At 51.4% G+C, this 20,453-nt stretch overlaps 6 protein-coding genes across 6 annotated transcripts; 4 read left to right on the plus strand and 2 right to left on the minus strand.

Annotated features, from left to right (window-relative positions):
- Positions 1-456: 456 nt before the first annotated feature.
- TGAM01_v202543 (hypothetical protein) lies at positions 457-5,179 on the plus strand (the record flags this gene model as incomplete). Its single annotated transcript, XM_018804988.1, has 2 exons — positions 457-495; positions 557-5,179. 2 exons carry the CDS (start codon positions 457-459, stop codon positions 5,177-5,179), a joined length of 4,662 nt encoding a protein of 1,553 aa, XP_018661712.1.
- A 975-nt stretch (positions 5,180-6,154) lies between these two features.
- TGAM01_v202544 (hypothetical protein) lies at positions 6,155-8,072 on the plus strand (the record flags this gene model as incomplete). The annotated part of the gene is made up of 2 exons (XM_018804989.2): positions 6,155-7,254; positions 7,313-8,072. The coding sequence occupies 2 exons, from the start codon at positions 6,155-6,157 to the stop codon at positions 8,070-8,072; spliced, it is 1,860 nt and encodes a 619-aa protein (XP_018661713.2).
- A 199-nt stretch (positions 8,073-8,271) lies between these two features.
- On the minus strand, positions 8,272-9,376 carry TGAM01_v202545 (enoyl-(acyl-carrier protein) reductase I; the record flags this gene model as incomplete). The annotated part of the gene is made up of 3 exons (XM_018804990.1): positions 8,272-8,409; positions 8,465-9,276; positions 9,334-9,376. 3 exons carry the CDS (start codon positions 9,374-9,376, stop codon positions 8,272-8,274), a joined length of 993 nt encoding a protein of 330 aa, XP_018661714.1.
- Positions 9,377-10,666: 1,290 nt separating this feature from the next.
- On the minus strand, positions 10,667-14,078 carry TGAM01_v202546 (hypothetical protein; the record flags this gene model as incomplete). Its single annotated transcript, XM_018804991.1, has 4 exons — positions 10,667-11,049; positions 11,134-12,080; positions 12,151-13,362; positions 13,936-14,078. The coding sequence occupies 4 exons, from the start codon at positions 14,076-14,078 to the stop codon at positions 10,667-10,669; spliced, it is 2,685 nt and encodes an 894-aa protein (XP_018661715.1).
- A 2,714-nt stretch (positions 14,079-16,792) lies between these two features.
- On the plus strand, positions 16,793-17,234 carry TGAM01_v202547 (hypothetical protein; the record flags this gene model as incomplete). Its single annotated transcript, XM_018804992.1, has 2 exons — positions 16,793-17,053; positions 17,121-17,234. The coding sequence occupies 2 exons, from the start codon at positions 16,793-16,795 to the stop codon at positions 17,232-17,234; spliced, it is 375 nt and encodes a 124-aa protein (XP_018661716.1).
- Positions 17,235-18,687: 1,453 nt separating this feature from the next.
- On the plus strand, positions 18,688-20,139 carry TGAM01_v202549 (hypothetical protein; the record flags this gene model as incomplete). Its single annotated transcript, XM_018804993.1, has 1 exon — positions 18,688-20,139. The coding sequence occupies one exon, from the start codon at positions 18,688-18,690 to the stop codon at positions 20,137-20,139; it is 1,452 nt and encodes a 483-aa protein (XP_018661717.1).
- Between the last annotated feature and the right edge of the window lie 314 nt (positions 20,140-20,453).

Consider the following 20,453-nt stretch of genomic DNA (forward strand, 5'->3'; position numbering starts at 1 on the left):
TGATCCGCGATGCGGTGCATCTTCGACGCTGCTTGCTAATCCGAGATTTTGACGCTGCTCGGGTGGTCTATGGCCTGCGGCTGCACCTGGTGGCAACGATAGAGCGGCCGATGTGCTCCTGAAAACTCTTGTCCTCCCCTTTCCTCGACCCGATCCTCGGACGCCTCGTGACTAGCATCAACCCGTCTGTCGAGCTCGGCGCGCCATCTGGGTGACGCTGTTGGACCCCATCGACCGAAGCGGCTCCAGTTGAGATGGAGCTCGGACACCGAAGAGCAACAGAATCGCTTATCCTCGTCGGGACTTCTTGATCTCGTCTGCTCTGCATCTTCTCTTCGCGGGCCTCTGTCCCGTCGTTTTGCGCGATAGAGTCTGGAAAAGCCGTGGCTCAGTGCCGACGACGGCGGACTACGCTGTCACCGGCTGCCGCGAGCCCTTGGTCGATAAACAGCAGACATGGAGACTGGAGAATACGAAACCAATACACTCTCGATAGTGAGCGAAACACCCTGCTCCATCACCATGGCCCCTCATCCTCAGCTAACGTCGAATTTAGAATAGTGTCTCGTCCATCACATATCGTCTGTACGAAGCGTCACCCAACTTGTCGCAAACCTTCGCCTCGGTCGCTCTGGAGATAGAAAATTCGCTGAGGGACAGAGGATACATTGTTTTATACGATGCAGCAAGGAGAGGATTATGGCATTTCCTATTCCTCACAAAGGAGGAGGAAGAGAACTTGGACAAGGTGGGCGACAGCCTTGGACTGCCGCTCGATGTACTCGAGCAGGGTCTCGTCGTGAAAGAAGAGGGCGTCATAGAGCCTCCGATAATGCCAAAGCCCCGTTCTCAGGCACTTCAGTCTGGCAACACACCTGCGGGCCTCTTGTCAGCTAATCCAACATTGGAACAAGCCCACCGTCCAGCTCTCTCCTCGCCTCTGCAAACCACTACGCCGTCCTCGCAAGACCACGAATTCAAGGCCGAGCACAATATCAAGACAACACCGCAGAGCTTGCTATACGAAAAGCTTATAACGGCCGTCTCGTTAACGGTATCGACTGCTTTTTGTCGTCGAACCGGAGCGATTCCTCTCAACTACAGGACGATTTTAATATCCCCAACTACGTATAGCGCACAGCCACACGGAGTTGCCATCGGCAGACCTCAGATACTAGGCACATTTAGAGTCTACTTGACGACTACTGGAGCATTGGTAATCGGTATTTCTCTCACCAAATGCAAAGGCATTCTGTCGCTAGATGATACCGCCGCCTCTAGTCTGGCCCCTGCTGGCTACTCCATCCTCGCAGCTCCTTTCGGCATCATGACTGCTACCCAGAATTTTGTTCCTGGCGATGGTGGCCTATCAAGCCTTGCTCAGACGCCGATGACACATTTTTTTAGCTTCCGTAACGGACTGGATGGGCAGGAGTCCCTGTGGAAGCAAGCTTGCCAACGATTCTTGGATTTCAGGGGAATAGCTGCATCGACGCTTGGAGGATGTCTTTGGGTAAATCTCCTGGTGCCCAAGTCCAAGAGTGCAGATTCCAAGGGCGATTACCGACCTTCTGGCGCAAATTCCTCATTTACCCTACCGTGGCCAAGGCGTCTCTGTTTCCGCAAGAAGAATGTTGACGCGTCCTCTACTAGTCGCGTAATAGATACTGTGCTGAGCGGCCATGAAGAAAGCCACGATCCTCTTGGTAACGCAAAAGGCTGGCACAGCTCCATTACGGAAAGAGAAGAGAAGATCAAACGAGCAGCGGAGCGCGCGGCGGCTATACCCAAAGACTCGCACCCGCAAACCGCAGATTCCAAGACACCAAAGCCGAGCGGCCTATCTCCTGTGGCCCTCCAGCGCCCTAACACGGCAACAGCTGGTATCATGTACCCTACGCCACCAGATGGAGTCCAACAACCCAACGGCGTGACTCCGTCAATGGACGGCACTTTTTCCAGCCCGGGCAATCCCTTATCAGCACAAATCATTCCAGAAGCAGATATCACAATGCAGAATGAGCAAGCGGGGGGGATGGGCCTCGACCAGTCTCCTACTGTCGCCGAATCCAAGAGACGGCGGAGCGACAATCTTCTCGGTGATACTGATAACGTGCTTGGAGGAGACGTATCGGGGGACATATTTGATGACAACGATATAACAGAAGCTGACTTCAATTTCTTCGACGAGAAACCTGACGACATCGATATCGACATGGCAATGGGCGATCTGCCTAGCTCAGAAATGGCACTATCCCAAGCTGCTGAAGAATCCGTAAGACCTGTCGAAACCATTCAACAGCCCCTGGCACCGACACCTGCATCTCTACCACCATCTGCCCCGTCTCTCCCTCCTTCAACGCCAACTCCAGTTCCCGCTGTGAGTCCAACTTCTGCACCTGCTTCTGCTCTACAAGCAGTGATCTCACTGCCGCCGCCGCCGCCGCCGCCGCCGCCCCCTCCTCCACCACCTCAGAAAGAAACGGCAGTATTTGCCAAGCCCGAATTAAAGCATGCTAGAAGCCAGAATGAAGATGCGGCCCGTCGAAACCGAGGAGATATACGAGTTACACCCGCAAAGCGCGAGTCTAGCCCATTTGACCCTCACGCTGTTTTTAAGCGGGTAAAGGCGTCCTTGAAACGACCCAAATATGATGCTTCCGTCCCAGCTCAGCCTCACTGGAGGAAAGAAAAGGTGTTTGAGAGCCTAGATTTCGATCCAGCGATACCAATGATTAGCAAAAAATACGAACAAGGAGGCTTCTTCGACTTGAGTGCTCTTACAAAGGTCGAGAGGATGGAAAAGGCAAATGGTGATGTTCCGGCCGTACCAGAGACTGACTATCTGAAGCGTCATGGTAAACATAACAGAAAACCAAGGGATCGTTCGACTGCTCGCCATACTATAGGCAAGCAATATTTTGCAATGGAGCCGCAAATATTGACGACAACCAGCCCCATGAAGTTGGATGGATCAATATCAGACCGAGAAGACGGCGACATGGAATCAGATCAGGACGACTCTAGCTACACGTCTGACGAGCCTGGATCTCCGCACAAGGCCAGCATCAGGCTAATGATTGGAGATGATGACATCATGTCCCAGATTACCTCCTTGAGAGACTGTGATATTGAAGAGCCCGATCATCAGCTGGCAATGGAGTTACCAAGGCTATCAAGGTCAGATATATCAGGAGTGTCCCTCTCTCAGCTGTTTCTGGATCCAGAACCATTATTGTTAGATATGGGCCTGAGCGACGAAGATGTAATTCAAGTTGCGCAACTTGTGGCCGACCAAGCTGCAACTGGTTCGCTAGACATCTTCAACGCATCTGATTTTGAGCCTGCAACTCTGTCAGCGAGCGAAAAGCGCTCAGATTTATCTATCCACGCTCGAGATGCATTTTATACACTTGAAGGCATTATTACGCACTTTTTTGAAGACGCAATGCCAGTACGTCTAAAGGGCCTACTTGATATACAAGACTTGCCGATCTTGAGTCAGTTTATACCAAGGCAGATAACGGGTAGAGAAGGAAATTCCGAGACTATGCGCCCAAGCAATTTATACCAAATCCCTAGCCCTCATTTGGAGGTACAAAGGGCAGACACAAAACTATCCGTTCTACCATCAGCGGTTGCATTTTGGGAGAGTCTGGGCCTCTCACCTTCTTCGGGCAGCAAGAACATTAACGCGATTTGCGTCTTTCCTGGGTGGTCTGGAATGGGAGACAACGTTAAAGCCTTTATGGACCGCGTCAAAAGTATATATGAGCTGCTCAAGTTGGGCACATTTGAAGTCATGCCTCTTGGCGAAGATGTGGAAGCAGGCCTGTTACCATATGAGGTTGATAGAATAACCACTTCGCCAGACGCCACCGTCACTAGACATGGCTCAGCCATGGTTGAATGCATGGAAGCATTGCGTGGGGTATTCAGCAACCTCGCCATTACCGAGACGAATTTTGTCATCTATTTTGTATATTCCCCCGAGAATCCTGGGACCATTATTGAATCCTGTACGGCATTTCAGCGATTTTACGAGCTGTACCAGAAGATTCTGGCAAGCCGAAAGGAACCTCCCCAGAATGAGCTGGTTTTGCAGCTGGTGTCCACAGATGTACTGTCTTCTCCATCAGCTTTGGTTATTACCCAGACTTCGGATCTTGTCAGACTCTGTATCGAAACGTATGATCGTTGCACCTTATTTGGGGGCCCAATGCCAGCCCCAGCAATCAGACTCGAACAGTTGCTACCACGCATCATCGATTTCAAGTTGACCACGACTCCCTCAGCTTCCCTAATCCGCGAAAACTCGTGCATTCACGTGGCATATTCCCAGAGCGTTGACGAGCGATGGGTTACTGCGGCGTGGACAGACGACAGGGGGAACCAGCAAGCGACGGCCGCCTACTGCATGGGAAGAAAAGGAAAGTCACCATCCCGAAACATGACTGAGATTGCCAATGAAATATGGGAGACTACCCTTGAATTGATGTCTTCTTGGAGAGTTCTTTGGAGGGTCATAATCACTAAATGCGGGCCGATGCCGCAGCACGAGGTGGATTTCTGGGTTGACCTGGCTCGCACTGAGATTCATGCCAAGGTCACATTAGTTTTGCTCTCGGTCGATTCGAGTCCATCACTTCAGCTGTTGCCGCCGGCGATCAAGCTCCCTGCGCCCATAGCTGCGCTCCATACTCCGGTTTCCACGCCACAGCCATCTATGCAGTCTCCGGAGCCCGTTGCTACTCCTGCAACGCCTGCAGCGAATGCCGCGGCCGCTACACCTTCCAACGATGGCACTGGTACAGCCGAGGCCGAATCGGATGAAATCTTGATTGACGTTACAGATCAAACATGGGGAGCCATAGCTGGCCACCGACTAAGCAACTCTTCTAGCATTCTAGAGGTGCAGCTCTCTTTAATGAGCGGATACTTGATCAAACGGACAGGGCTCAGACTAGAAGACCCCCCCGTCGTCATGGAGGTCAATCTAATATACACCGAGACAATTCCACGCGTGCACGAACCTCTGTTACGAGAGATGTTGGGATACTTTAGGGCACTAGGCACGCTGGCAAGGGCGCGTGGAGTGGTGGACAAGGAAGGGGATGTACGACCGTGGCACGTTGCAGCGGCGGAAAAGGCTGTGCGTGCGCTGTATCTGTTAATGTGAATTTTTTTTTTCTGGTGGTGTTCGTCAATATCTCTCCATATGACGACGAACGTTGGAATATGTCATTTGTTCATAGGCGTTGACTCTCATTTCCCCTTCTTCATTGGCGTTGGATACGGTATTTGACAGAGGTGGACTTTACTTTTTCTTGATTAAGGGAGTGATAGAAAGGGTGGGAGATTCAAGGCAGGCTCTCATAGCACACAAGAGGTGTTTTGTTCTTTTTCTGGCATATCTATGCATGAGGCTGGCGATGATGCTTGCAGTTTTGAGCATGGATTTTTTATGTTGGGTGAGAAGAGAGGTGTGGTGTTAGGAGCATATATAAACAAGCATTAGTGGTGAATGAGAGATGCAATATACGATATCTATATGAATTGATAGTATTGCGTGAATATCTGATATTCTCAAGAGGAAGAAGCATCAACCCAATATCCTGGCTTGAAGTCTCCTGTAAGTCTAGCAGATTTCTTAGGCGGTGTAGTGCATCTACTGAATCGACCCGCTAAAGAGGCTAGTGGCGCATACAAGCATCAATCCTTCAACCTGGTCACGCTATCGAGAGTGTCATCCATCTCCTCGCATCTCTCTACTCTCTTTCTGCTTACAAGACTGATCTTCGTTTATATAAAAAAAAATTGGTTAGGCATTTTTGACTTGTCCGTTTTTCTAGAAGGAGTAGAGGCTTGGGTCTGAGTGTGAGTCACCGTGTCTTGCAATATATTTCTGCCTGCGCCACTGTATCACGTTTAGTAAGTTTTAGCGGATGAATCATCCCATCGCGTGAAGGCTCTGTATCATATGGAGACGAAGGATACCAATTAGGACTTGAAGCTGATGAGAAAAGGAACCGCCTTGAAGATGAATAGATAAAGGACTCAAGGAATCGTTTCTTTTTGGCTTTCATTCTTGCTTTATATCTGCATTTGCAAACACGCATACGAATTCTATGAATTTGACTTTTGAGTAATTATAATGAACATGGCATCGCTGGGAAGTCTTCCCGGCGATCTCATTCTCGACATCGCCCAGCATCTCGATACGGCTCGAGATGTGGCCCATCTGGGAGTCGTGTCGAAGCACGCCCGCACCGTCATCAACCAGAGCGGATGGCGCAGCTTCGTGAGATCCAGGTTCCCATCTTTCGACGTTGCGCCAGGAGCCTTGACGGGATGGGATGCCGTGGCAGACCGCTTGACGTATCTGGACCGGTGCTGGGACAGCCGTGGCTTCTCTTTGACCGTTTACGGAGAAAAGGCACCGGCACGGCCCAAGAGGAGGGAGTTTGCGAGGAGCAGGCAGTCGGTCAACTTTCACTCGGTCATGGATGCTACGACGGTTTCGTCAACGCAGGAGGAGATGCTGGTCTACGGCGCGGGAGAAAACTTGGTGTTTCGGCGAAAGGAGGACGCGGATGCGAGAGGGAAAGACAGTTGGAGCAAGTTGGCGGGTCGTGAAGCAGGCTATGCGGCTGGAACGGGCGACGTAACGGCGATAAGCATCATTCAGCGCCAACAATTCCCCGAGGTGGTTGTTGGGAGAGCTACGGGGGACCTCCAGCTCTTGGCTGCTAAAGATGAGGCTTTGTCAGATGCGTCTCAAAGTTTTACGCCTATGCACGACGTAAGTGATACGTCCAAGACGCCATTGACGCGGAGATCTCCCGGCCAAAGAGCGGTGTCGTGGACGGAATGGCAGCCGAACGGTCAACTTCTAGCGAGCTGCAGAAGCTCGGAGTTGACGCTGTACAACCTTTCAGACACAGAAGAAGCGGTGCTCAAGCCGATGCTCTTTTACGACGTGTCCAAAGACAGCGCTGTGGATGAGATTTCGCTCTTGCGCAGCGTCAAGTTCATGAGCCAGGATGTGGTGGCTTGTGGACTGGGGGGTTGCAGTGATCCCCTGAGATGGGCCAAGATTCGGCCTACGGGAATTGAAATGCTCGACGTGGGAAAGAAGGGTACTGTGGGAGACTCTGCGGAGGGCTCGGAGAAGACGACTGTGCGTTCCATGCAGCCGGTGCCCAGGATGAATGAGAACCTGCTGCTCAGTGCTTGGGACGACGGAAGCCACAGGTAAGTCGGAGAGGCGAATTTATGTTAGAACCTGCCAATTTACTAATACGATAAACAGGCTCTCTGATTTACGATCTCCCTTGGGCCACGATGTCCTATATCGTGATGGCTTTCAGCCATACCAGGCCAGCAGCTCACTGCTAGTATACGGATCCGAACGCTTTGTAGCAGGCAACAACTGCAGCCCCGACATCCGATTCTTCGACTTTCGATTCCCAAAGTCATATCATCACTCGAGCGCCATGCCTTGTTCTGCGGATGCCCCTACTCCCGGACGGCCTTTTCAGTTCGGCGACATTGGCGAAACGAATGGTCTTCAGATTCAGACGACTGCAACTTGCAACCCTTCGTGTGGCCAAACATGTACATGGCACCGTCTCTCAAAACAGGACAGCTGGCGACCAGACGCAGTCATACACATCTACAGCGCGTCCATGGACCGCGTGCACTGTCTCGCCAAAGCATCCGATCTATCAACCTCCTTCTACTGCGGCGTCAGGGGAGCCCTCGTGGAGGCAACATACGCCCTCGGCGAGGACGTATATTCCGGCGCCGCAGTCTCGCGCAGATCGGCTCCAGAAGGGTGGCAGGCCAGCGACCCCGAGGGAAGAGTCTCGCTCATGGAAACGGGGGTCGGCCTGCGTGATGGGGAGGCGCAGTTGGAGGAGCAGACACAGACGAGGATGCCGGAGCTGTATTACTATGAGCGGTGGAGGATTCCAGAGGCGGGAAGTGAGGAAGAGGCAGAGCCGTTTAAGAGAGAGGAGGGACGGCGACTAGATCCGGCTTTGGTGGCTGGTAGAAGGGGTAGGGGTTGATGGGAGAAGGTGTCTTTCATGAGTTTACGACAAACATGTGCGTTTTTATTTTTTTCCTTCTTGAAAAGTTTCAATGAATTGCATTAAGACCATACAGAGAAATGTATAGATATGATTTCATAATATAAAGGATTACCGTTTCCATTCCGCAAGTCAAAATAACGCACTTTAAACATTTTAATCTCTTTTTTTATGTTTTCTATAGCTTCGAATCGGGCACAATCAAAGCCAGCTTCTCCCGCAACGAACTCTCAGCCTCCTTCTCAATACGCGCCACCAGCGCACCGCACGTGGGAATATCGTGAATCAAGCCAATGACCTGGCCCGTCGTCCAGACCTATTTCATTCAGTTAGCAACAAAAGATCATACTCGGGTATGTTTTCATACTCACGCCAAATTCTGGATCGCCATTGACAAACACCTCCTTGCCCCTCTTCCCGCTCACATACGGCGCCACCTCCGCAAACTCGCCCTTCGTGCTCTCCTTTTCAATCTTGAGCGCGTCCAGCGCAACCTTGTTCTTGAACAGTCTCGTCGTGTTGGTCCACCGCCTCAGCAGCAGCGTTGTGTCCGTCTCCTGCGCCTTGACAATCGCATCTTTGATGTTCTGGTGAATCGGCGCCTCGACGGTGCACATGAAGCGCGTGCCCATATTCACGCCACAAGCTCCCAATACCAGCGCCGCAGCCAGGCCCTGGCCATCGGCAAATCCTCCCGAGGCGATGAAGGGCGTCTTGAGCGTCTGCCGCGCGCGGCTCAACAGGATGAAGTTTGTAATGTCGCTCTCGCCGACGTGGCCCGCGCACTCGAAGCCGTCGATGCTCAAAAAGTCGACGCCCAGCTTGACGGCGCTCTGGGCGTGGCGGATGGTGGTGCACTTGTGTAAGATAATGACGCCGGCGGCCTTCAGCTGGCGGATGACGGGCCCCGGCGAGTTGCCCGCCGTCTCGACAATCTTAATACCCTCGTCGATGATGGCCTGCGCGTAGGCCGGGTAGTCAGGCGGCAGCATCGACGGCAGCAGCGTCAGGTTGACGGCGAAGGGGTTCTTGGTCAGGGAGCGGCAACGCTGGATCTCGGCGCGGAGGGCGTCGGGGCTGGGGAAGATGAGGGCCGTGATGATGCCCAGGCCGCCGGCGTTGGAGACGGCCGCGGCGAGGTCTGCGGTGCCGATGTGCATCATGCCGCCCTGGACGACGGGGACTGTAAGTTGTACTTGTCAGTCGGTGAAGGAGAGATCATGACAAGAGAATGGCATACCGCGGATGCCTAGGCGGCGCGTGAGCTCGGTGTTGAAGGGCATCGTGGGAATGACGTTCGGGATGCTCGCTGTAGTGGTGTATGCTTCTATGTCTCTATTACGGCCGCACTGTATATAATATCTATCGCCCGTAAACTGAACAAGTATATGTGGTTATATACAAAAGAAGGGAGAAAAGAAAAGAAGAAAGGAAAATCCGGGGAATCGAAAAGACAGTTTAAGGGTCAGCTCAGCAAAATAAGCCCCGGGACGCATTCAGAGAGGAAGCCTCCCGACCAAATAACCTTGAGCCGAGGCAACTTTTGTTCCCCAAGTTCCCCATAAAATCGGGCTCCCTTGCAGTGGCTCGGCCCCGCAGCCGCCCTTGTCTTCACATGATATTGAGACATACAAAGTGTACACAGAAATGTTTGATGGTGCCCGTTTAATAGTTAGAGATTATGATTATATATATAAAACTCATGTTCAAAGCATATTTGTTATCATCTGGTATTTCTTGTTTCCCTATATTGCTATTTGAGGGTCTTCATGTCAATGGTAGGACTTCCACCCAGAAAATAGTCCAGCACTAAACATACGAGTAACAGCGGTATTAGTGATAGCGCTACTTCATTTTCCGGGGAATGAGTAATCCGAAATCAGCAACATTAGCGAGTGCGAGCTGCAGCTGCCATATCGCGCCTCTGTTGGCTTTGGCTTCGGGCTTTGTTTCCTCGGTTCTCGCTCATCGCTTTATAATCGACCCCAGTATTGGCCTCAGCAGCAACCTGAGTTCATTAACTGGATAACAACTTCAAGGTTGGTCAATTTTGCCACTCATAACCCTCTCTCGTTCCTCAACAACCGAATTACCGTCAAGGAGACCTAGTATAAGCCATGTTCGCAATGTCACTACAATCACCTCATACCAAGATTTGATGCCATAATATGACATACAAATGCAATGTAAATGAGGGGTATTTTGTCAATTCGTTCCTAATAACCATCTGTTCAAAACCTACAAGTCCCGTCACTCATGCCCAATACCCAAACGCTTCCCTTCAAGTTGCCATTCAATATCCAACCAAATACTAATCCAAGCCATGTCATACCGTAGTTTCACCAAAGAATATAACCGTATCCTATTCACAATTTTTCCCATGTCGTGTCCCGTGTGTCCATTTATTGCAAGCCATTTCTTGCTGCTGGTATGCTATTTACCCAGTATGGTATCCTGTGTGCTCAAATAACGCCTGTTGTTTGCAGTTCAAGACTACTTGTTGTCTCCCATTTCATACACATCTTTAAATCAAAAGACGTCTAGCGAATCCGATGTGATGTGTGTCTTCAGCCTCAGTTCATACTTGCATTGGACGCCATGGACACCCGATCTCTTGGCTTGTCCACCAAATCAGCATACCCGTCCAGGCTGGCACCCATCGTCTTGATCATATCAAAAATGTGAGTGCCCTTGAACGTCTCTGCCCAGAGCCGCACTACTGCACTTGCCAGCTGTCTTAGCTTCATGGGGCCTGTTGTTGCTTCCATCTGCGGGTTTGCGTTCACTCCAGCCAGAGATGGATCAACCGGGACGGCAAACTCCGTTTCGTCAAGCATCCTGCTCACTGTTTCCAAGAGATTCTTCTCATCCAGTGTGATAGGAGCATCAGACGGTGTGAGTGACGCTAGGGTCAAAAGCCACTTGGCAAGAAGCAGAGCACACTCAAAGTTACACACTATGAATCGGTTAGTCATCTTGCGCTTCCATAGCATTGTAACCACACAGAATAAAGCAGGATTTGAAGAAATGCATAACTCACAAGAATGCTGGATGCTCCATTCCGTGGATTTCGTCCTCGCGACATAATTCACTCCAGCCTTGACCAGCATAGACAGTGCATGAACGGCTTGGAATACTGCTCCGTGAAGTCGGATGCTGCGCACAACCATAGGAGTTGAGATCATGGCAGATGCCATGAGCATCGAGTCCCTAGACTGTAGTTCTCTGCTTAGAGGGGTATCAGTATATAGGCGAATGTAGGCAAGGCGCAGCAGCGCGGTCGCGTTGTAGGCCAATAGGCCACCAGGAGCAAAATCTGTGCTGGCAAAGGGCCCTGACCCTGTGGCAAGCAGGTAGTGATGCTGCTCAACGGTGTTGTGCCACACTCGCAACGCGCCCGTGACTTCATCCACATCCTCCACCTTCAAAGTACGCTGGGTCTCAAAGGGTAAGCCAGCAGCCAGCGAAGTCTGCTTCAAAAAATAAATGTGCTGAATCAGTGCGTGAATGAGGACATAAAATCCCAGCGATGATAGATGGTTTGGAAGCCCCTGGTTAGTTCGGCCAAACAATCGAGCAATGGCCTCATGAACGGTAATCTCAACCAGCGGCGTCGACTGTCGCAGTTCTTGCCATTGCCAGGCAGTCTCTGCTCTCCAAAGTCGAGCAGGAAGAGGCAAAGAAAGCTTGAGTTCCGATGTAACTAGAAGAGGGGGCAAATCATATGCAATGCTGCAAAGATTGAAGAAAGAATATGCAATCAGTTTGGTCCTAGTAGCTCCTTCGCGTCTAATCCACGATTCCCAGTCCGTGACACTCGCTTGGCTTATGTCCTCGGTAAGGCCCTCTTCTCGAATCAGGATGGCCAAAGTACTCTGCAGAGACAGAGCTTCATTCAAGATTGTCTTGGCTCCCCAAAGACCCAGCGAGAAGAGAAGCAAAACAGCCTGAATAGTTTCCAGGCGAGACTGGGGCGTATTTGGAGAACTATAACGGAAAAGAAATCTGTGTTAGTCACACTCATATGAGGCAATCGATGCATGAGATTGTCACTTACTAAGGTTCCCGGTGTGTATCTTGAGTTATTGGCCTCTCCGACTGAGCTGAGGCAAAAGAATGCCTGTAACTAGTGCTAGGAGAAGGACGTGTCGAGTGAGGACTATAAGACGATGCGTTTGGCAAAAGTGCGTGGATTTCTGAGCTGTGTCGCCTCCGTATCTGTTCCATGGAGACTGCCTTGGCAGCATACCACAGAGCATAACCCCTCTTGCTCTCGAACCTGTACTGGGCACCAACAGCCAAAATTGCGAGGAGCAGCTCTGGGGCGAGCTCTGTGGGAGACAGCGTGGGCAGATGCAAGAAGGGAATTTGTTCATGAAAGCCGCCGATATATCCATCCAAGAATCGTGTCAGAGTATGTCGAGAAGGAAACACAAAATCAGCCGGCAGGACAGACGAGAATTCTTCCAAGCGATTCTTAATAGCAGTGTGATCAACGACGGAGATACGAAGAGGGGATCGAGACGCCTCTTCGTGTAATCGAGATCCGGCATCTTGCACATCAGGAGCGAGAGATCCAAAGCGAGAGGGCAGCTGCGAATTGGGCTTTGAATTGCCGCGCTGAAACGCTGCAGGAGAGCGAGCGAAAAAATTCATCTGCTGATCAGGCTCAAAGTGTGGAGGAAGGAAATGCTGAGGCGTTGTGTAGTCGTCAAGGAATAGGTTGTAATCGTCATAGGACGGCTGTGGAGGCTGGGGAGCAAATCCAGCGGTGAGAATCGGCGCTTCTGCTCGTGCGCGCTCCGCATATCCTTCCATATTATCTGGATAACTCTTGACTCTTGCATGCGTGGGAGGCTGTTGGGGCATGTTGTTCAGCATAGGCTGCATAGTATTGACTTCACTCGCAAGTGCTGCATCAGAAAGAAGATCCAGGTTGCATGCCGCTGTTCTTGCTGCCGCTTGAGGATCTTGTTGAACAAGATGGCCTCCGGCATTTGGAGTCATGGACTCATGGTGAAATGGTGGCGGAGGTGCCTGAGTCTGATGCTGCTGCGGCGGCGATGGCTGTGGAGGCAACAGCGTGGCAGTAGCCGGTGGAGGTGGTGGAGGTGGCCGCAGTCGGTGAATGCCCATGACATCGAGCTCAACATGGCTATCTGATAGAGATGGCTTGTGCATAGAAGCCCCAGAGAGCTTCCTTGGTCGGGTGGCATCTTTATGACCTTCATTTAGGTGAACGAGCTTCTCGTGCCGGACGAGGAGATCACTGATGTCCATGTAAGTAAGTATAACTAGACGCAAGGGGTGGGCTGTTAAGGAAGGGTCGTGTAAGTGTAGCGATGAGGCGAGAGTAGAGAGAGTGGATCAGGGTGAAAGTAGAGACAGATAGTGTTGAAGCTTGGGCTTGAAGCTTGGGCTTGAAGCTTAGGTAAAAGCTAGAAGGCGATATGCCAGATGAGGGGAAAGGGGGGAGTATGTAATGCAGTGAGGAGGCGCGGGTACTGCTATGGGTACAAGCACCACATGCCATCGCCTCGCATCACATCATACCGAGCCGCACCAAAGGCAAGCATCCATTGTGTGAGGAGGGGGAGGAGATCAGGATGGCATCGGGGAGAGTGAATTGATAAGAAGCAGCTTACCGTCGTCCAAAGGTCTTTCCACATCGATCCCAGCCGCAGGCAAAGGGCTTCTCTTTAGTATGTGTCCTCTCATGTCTTTGGACATGTTCAACGCGTCTGTAATTTGAAGAAAAGAGGCCATGTGAGCAACACGGCACGAAACAGCAGAGTTGGACAAGCACAAGATGGGGAAGCGGTGCGGAGCGGGCTAGACTGACCTGAATCGCTTGCTACAGTACTTGCAAGGCAATGTCTTGGGCTTCTGGTTGCGGTTTTCACCCATATCGGCGAGGCCAAGGGCGCTGGATTGGCCTGGCGGTGGAAGACCAGCCGGCCCTTCGAGGGTCTGGAGGGCAAGCATTACGAAAGATAGAGAATAGCGACAGGTCGTACGAGTATAAGAGAGTGTCAAGGGATGGAGTAGCAGCGAAAGTAACAGGACAGGATAGGACTATCAGGCTATACAGATTTGGGGGTGGATTGGATGGTGTGGGGGATGAGCTCGATCAAAAGACGGCACTTGAATAAACAATCAGAGCCACAACAAGACCCGGCTTTCAAGGCCAGGAGAGAAGGAAGAGAGAGACGAGACACAAGGCCCAGAGGAAGCAGCAGTGTGGGGTTGGACAGGCTAACACTCGGTCTGCAAATGCAGAGAGTCGCTTAGACGTAAGTGACCGACTATGTAACCGCTGAGGAGAAAGCTGAGGAGGACAGCCCAATCAAGCCTCGTTGTTGAGGCTCTGTCTCATCGGACAAGCGCCAGGCCCCAGCAAGCTCAGCAGATTCGGCTGGCAGCGGGTGTCTCAGTCGCGGGCTGCTTGTCCGCGCTGCAGGCGAAGGCAGATGGCGAGACGAGATGTGACGGAGCACAGACGATAAGGAATCCGGCGAGGCAAATCGATGGAAGTCCGTCAGGATAAACCAGGGCCCCAGCACGCAGATGGCGGCTATAACGTGGAGACGGCACAGGGCCAGAGCTCTCCCGATTTGGAGATAACTCGAAGTACTGCGTAGTATCGGGGGAAAGGACCAGTTGAGGGCGTTGCGCTTGGAACCGGTCAGTCGCGTGCCGCTCTCCGTTGGGGTTGGAGTTGAGAAAGGAAAACAAAATTAGAAGCCCAGGCCGGACGTCGCTGGGATATCGCCGTGAGATCGACGGCTTATACCTGTTCAGGACGTGCTTCTGGCCAGCGGGAAACGAGCGATAGCACGGTCAATGCCAGCACTACTGCCAATCGATTCTCATGCTCCAGACGGCTCGAATGGCGGATGGGATGGCAGAGAGAAGCTCATCTGGCCCGGCTGAGCTTTCAGTGTCTCGGGATACGGGATGCTACAAGGTACAGGGTTGTGTCAAGCGGGGAAAAGCTGAGGGGGAGTGTGGGCTGGGCTGGAGAAGCAGCCAAAAAGACAAAGCCAAAAAGGCCCCCAGGCGAGCTAAAAGGCGGAGAGAGGCGGGGGAGAAGCAGCAGAGGCAAACAGGCTGCGTCGTGCAGGTACCGGTACTTGCGCTGCCAGCGCTGGACAAACTCCAGCAGAAGCCACAGTACCGCCATGACACATGGATACGCTCAACTCCTGGCCTTGGACCGAGTTCACCGTTTTCGTGGTGCGCGTGCTAAGCCGGCCTCGGCAAGCCTGAGATCTCGAGCCTTGAGAGGCGTCCAGCCCGGTCCACTGTGGCATGGCGACGGCTGGTGGCACGCTCAAATGGCAGCAGGAAACCTACAGCGCGTCCACGGTTGCTTGTATTGCGCGCGAGAGCCGTCCGGAGGAGTTGAGGTCGTATAAGTACATCTGCCCTGCGGTGGCATGCCGCCATCCATCCTTGGTCTTGGAGACGGCCCAGGCTATTGATTTGGGGCTTGCCTTCTTCGTCCTTTTCGTTTCCTTTTCGTTTTCTCTCTTCTAGCCTTCCCGTCTAGTCACTCCCCTCTCCTCCATTGCCCCGTGTCCTTCTTCTCTGCAGCGGCTCTCTAATGTGATGCCGTTGAGTGGTGGCCCGCGTTGTGTTCGCTGTGGGGGTAGTGCCCGGACTTGGAGCTGGTGGATACGGGGGCATGTAGGCTGGCACGATGTACCCCACGGGGAGACCAGCATCGCTCGGCATTGGATCGTGGGCTCTGCTGCTCATGCAATCCCGGATCATGCACATGTGCTTGGTGCTGGGTGCTCGTGCTTGGAGTGTAGCCTTGGTCGGCACTTTTCTGACACGGGCTGCGGAACGTGATCTGGCGCAATACAGCTCCTGCCTCTGTATCCGACAGCAGCCGATTAGATAAGCACCAATCCGCACAAAGTCTGTAAATGCAGCCAAAGGCCATTTTACCCGTCTCTCCTCCCCTGTGGAGTACCCTAGAGATGCATGGGGTATTAATTGGCATTCTCGGAAAACCACAGCCAAAGATGGTGAACCCGCTGCTCTGTTCTTCTCCAATTCATCAAGCCTAAGTGCCAACACTAAATTAGGGTTCATTATTTTATCCCATTTGGGTAACGCACTCGCATGACGTAAAACATATGCTAGTTAATTGACCGTGGTGTTTCCTAGTGCGTGCAAATGACTACGATGCTTGGCATCAACATACTTCACACTCTATCTTTAAAAAAGCAACCATTGCTATGAATGCTATACAAGTCTTTATTCATTATGGCACTATGCAGCTGAATCAATCCTGATACAGTCTTCGATAAATCGCAGCAAAGCCATCAGTCACTGCCTCTCAACCTTCAAGAGAGGCTATCTGCGGTGATGATCTTGATGCAAGTGCCGCACTGAAGTACCTGCCTGGCGTGAATATCGATCTGAAAAGCAAGTGAATATGCAAAGAAATTCAAAACATCTTATTATGAAATTGAAGCCACATAGATTGTAAGCAAATTTAGTGTGAGCCCTCTTCGCTACTAGATCAGTATTTTCGCCGTCAATCAGAATGAGCCTGTTGTGATATATACGCACCTATTTATATCAAATAGCCATCGCTCTGTCGGATTTCAGCCCTGTGTCAGCACTATATATCTCATCGTCCTTCCCTCATTTTGCTTTCCTGCTGTTTGCAGAGCCTTATTACCATGGACTCCCACAAGGACGAATGCTCCGAGATGGGCAACCTGGTTGATGAAATCAAACAGCAACTTGCAATTTGGGAGGACTATGGCCCTCAATCCGAAACGTCCCTACCATCTGTCGGCTCCGACGCTCGGGCTCCGGCCCTTACACCTGATACTCCGGACCATGTCCTCGATGCTAGAGAGAAAATCATGGATCCGGCGTTTAAGCTGCTTCGGTTAGCAGCAGGTCCATCCAAGATCGCCTCAGTTACCATCTCTCATGTAAGAACAACAGGCTGTATGAACTGTCAAATAATTGATAGATTGACCTGTTAACTATTATTTCTAGTCTGAATTCATCGTGGCTCTCAATTGGCTCTTTCCCTTCAAAATATTTGATCTCGTTCACGAAGAGCCCATTGCGTACAGGGCACAAGCAGAGTCTGCGAATGTCCTAGTCTAAGGGCTTAAGCGAATGCTCAAAACCGCTATAGCAAATTGTGTTTTTGATGGACTAGAAGACTGGAGTGTATAGCATAATAAATTTTCCAGGGCAGTCGCTCACGATGGAAATATGAGACGCGGTGTCCCCTTTTTCTGCGACGTCATCATGCCAGCTGCAGCAAAAACGGCAGACGCGACAACTATTCTGCCTGGCTATAAGGCTTCAAATAGAACCGCTCGCAACATAGCGCTCAGCAATAGCATGGCATTCCCCGAATATTTTAACTGAGTGCAACCAAAATGAAGGATTCACTAGTTTGATGAAAATACTTGACACTGAGCCTAGCCAACAGAATTTTTATTCGGCTGATATTGCCTACGAAAACAAGTTTGACTGGCCTGGTATGGAGGATGGTGGGCTTGTTGTAGAGGTAAGCATCATGAGATGTGGATAGCTTGTAACTGACACATGTGCTCATAGCTCGGTACATATGGCCAATGTTCTTGGGAGTTGGCCAAGCTATTTCCTTACCATCGATTCCAAGCTCTAGGACCCTGACATGAACTCAACATTGTAAAAGAGTCTGTCAACATTCAGGATCCAGAGCTCTTGTCAAGAGTTGATTTCTGCCCTCATGACATTCGACATGAAGAGCTCACCACGGAAGCTAACGTGTATATCATGGTAGGAAATCTACAGCAATTAGCAGATGGCGGGCTCAAGGCTATTTTTTAGAGAAATACAAAGCGCGATGTCAGATCATACTAGCATTTTAGCTATTCTTGTCGTTTCTCCATTTCTGGAGGATGAAGAAGTCCAGCCACTGACGGTTCAAAGGGAAAACCAATGTCGCGATGTGATCATGAGACAATTGAGTAAGTCTGGGGCGAGAACAATGACCGAAGGGCAAGACCTTCTCTCATATGGGAGCCTATATGTGTCTTCATGGAACCGCAAGCCGGGTAGCGTCGTCACGGTCATGTACCTTGAGGTGGGATAGGTACTAGTATGTAGTGCGAGGTTATAACTCATGCAGGTATGGGTTATCAGCTTCTCTGCGCACCACCCAAGGCAGAGAGCCTGATTTGACCACTTACTTTATAACAGTCGATTTCATTTGACTTCATTTTTTTCACAAAATCGGCTAGTACTAAACCAAATATCAGAAAAAAATGGACATCTGCTCCGTGATGTTGGGTGAAGTTGAGGGCGTCATAATGAATATATGCGGCACTGGAGTGTAGGTGATGGCAGTAGTACTAGTAGTACAGTAGGTCCCGCTCTCAGCACGGCTTGTCAAACTTTAGGTGCACTCCAACTTTCTCCATACACTAAACAAACTACAATTGAAATCTGCTTCATCAGCACAAAAACTTCTTTTGCTATTTATTCAACTCGAAGTTCTACCAGAAAGATCCATCTAGACCCATATAACACCTCGAATTCAATTCAATTCCATTCGCATCTTGCAATGGGCCAACACTCCGATCCCGACTCCCCCCCTCGGAGGAGACCCTACAAGCGACCAGCTGAAGACGACCTGCAAGACGACCTGCCTCAGCCGTACAATGCCAACTCCCTCCAAGCGCCTAAGCGACGCGCCATATCCCCATCCGAGCAGCCCAGGAAGCAGAAGCGTCCTGGAGCGCGAGCCCGCTTCTCCGAAGCCGAGCGAGAGGCTATCCGCCAGCGCCAGCTCGAACGCGATCGTCAAGCCGCAGAGGCCGTCCAGGCCGCCGACGCGAGCAAAATACGAGGCATCAACGATGTCGTCAGAGAGCACTACAACAGCGTGCCCCAGCGGGGACGCGACTGGCGCACCCGCGAGAGCAAGATCAAGGGCCTGCGCGTCTTCAACAACTGGGTCAAGAGCTGCATCATCCAGCGCTACTCACCCGACGAGGACCACGATCCGGGCTCGCGGGAGGCGGGACGCTCCAGCGGAAAAGAGCTTCTCGTTCTTGACATCGGCTGTGGAAAGGGCGGCGACCTGAGCAAGTGGCAGCAGGCACCACAGCCTATTCAACTCTACGTTGGCTTGGATCCTGCCAATGTTAGTATCGAGCAGGCGAGAGATCGATATCGCCAGATGGGTACTCGCGGAGGCCGAGGCGGCCGTGGTGGACGATTCAATCATAGACAACCGCCTCGTCTGTTTGATGCGCGGTTCCACGTCAAGGATTGCTACTCTGAGAGCATCGAAGACGTCGAGATTATCCGCCAGGTCGGCTTCGACCCATCCACGATGAACCGCCGCGGCTTCGACGTCGTGAGCATGATGTTCTGCATGCACTACGCTTTCGAATCCGAAAACCATGCCCGCACCATGCTGCGCAATGTCGCTGGCGCGCTGAAAAAGGGCGGCCGCTTCATCGGCTGCATCCCTAATTCCGACGTGCTTGGCGAGCGCGTCCGCGTTTTCAACGCCCAGTTAGCTGCCAAGCGAAAAGCCAAGGAAGACGAAAAGAAGGAAAACGGCGAAGAGTCCACTACCCCAACAGCCACGCCACCTCCCGCAGAACCAGAGGACGGCGAGGTCGAAGAGGGCGAGGCCGAACCAACAGCTGAATGGGGCAACTCAATCTACCGTGTGCGTTTCCCGGGCAAGACCCCCGAAGACGGCGTCTTTCGCCCTGCATTTGGCTGGAAGTACAACTTCTTCCTGGACGAGGCCGTCGAGGAAGTCCCCGAGTATGTCGTCCCCTGGGAGGCCTTTCGCGCGCTGGCCGAAGATTTCAACCTGGAACTGCAGTTCCACAAGTCCTTTTCGGATATTTGGGAGACGGAAAAGGATGACCCTGAACTAGGACCCCTGAGCGAGAGGATGGGCGTTCGTGAGAGAGGTGGTGGCAGACTGCTGGTCTCGGATGAGGAGATGGAGGCGGCTAGCTTTTATATCGGATTCTGCTTTTACAAGGTGTAATTGCACGATTTTGCGTCTTTGAACGATTGTCTTTTGATGCACTAGAGCTAATGACTTTTATCTTTGCTTTTGCTTCTTCTTCTTTCTGTACCAACGACTTTTTAACATGCTTTTCAAGAGTCACGAGCTTCTTTTTTTTTTTTTTTTGGTAAATCAAACATTCAATAATTAAAAATTCAATAAACCCACTAAATATGTAAACCGGGTATCATACGCTCCAATCTATCCGTTGCGCTTAATTTCGTAGGAAACACTCTCCACGATCAAACATCACCAACAAGCACGCTGCTATAAACGACAAGCAAAACACCAAA

The sequence above is a fragment of the Trichoderma gamsii genome (genome assembly GCF_001481775.2).
Source record: "Trichoderma gamsii strain T6085 chromosome Unknown Scaffold_6.2, whole genome shotgun sequence".
Lineage (NCBI taxonomy): Eukaryota > Fungi > Ascomycota > Sordariomycetes > Hypocreales > Hypocreaceae > Trichoderma > Trichoderma gamsii.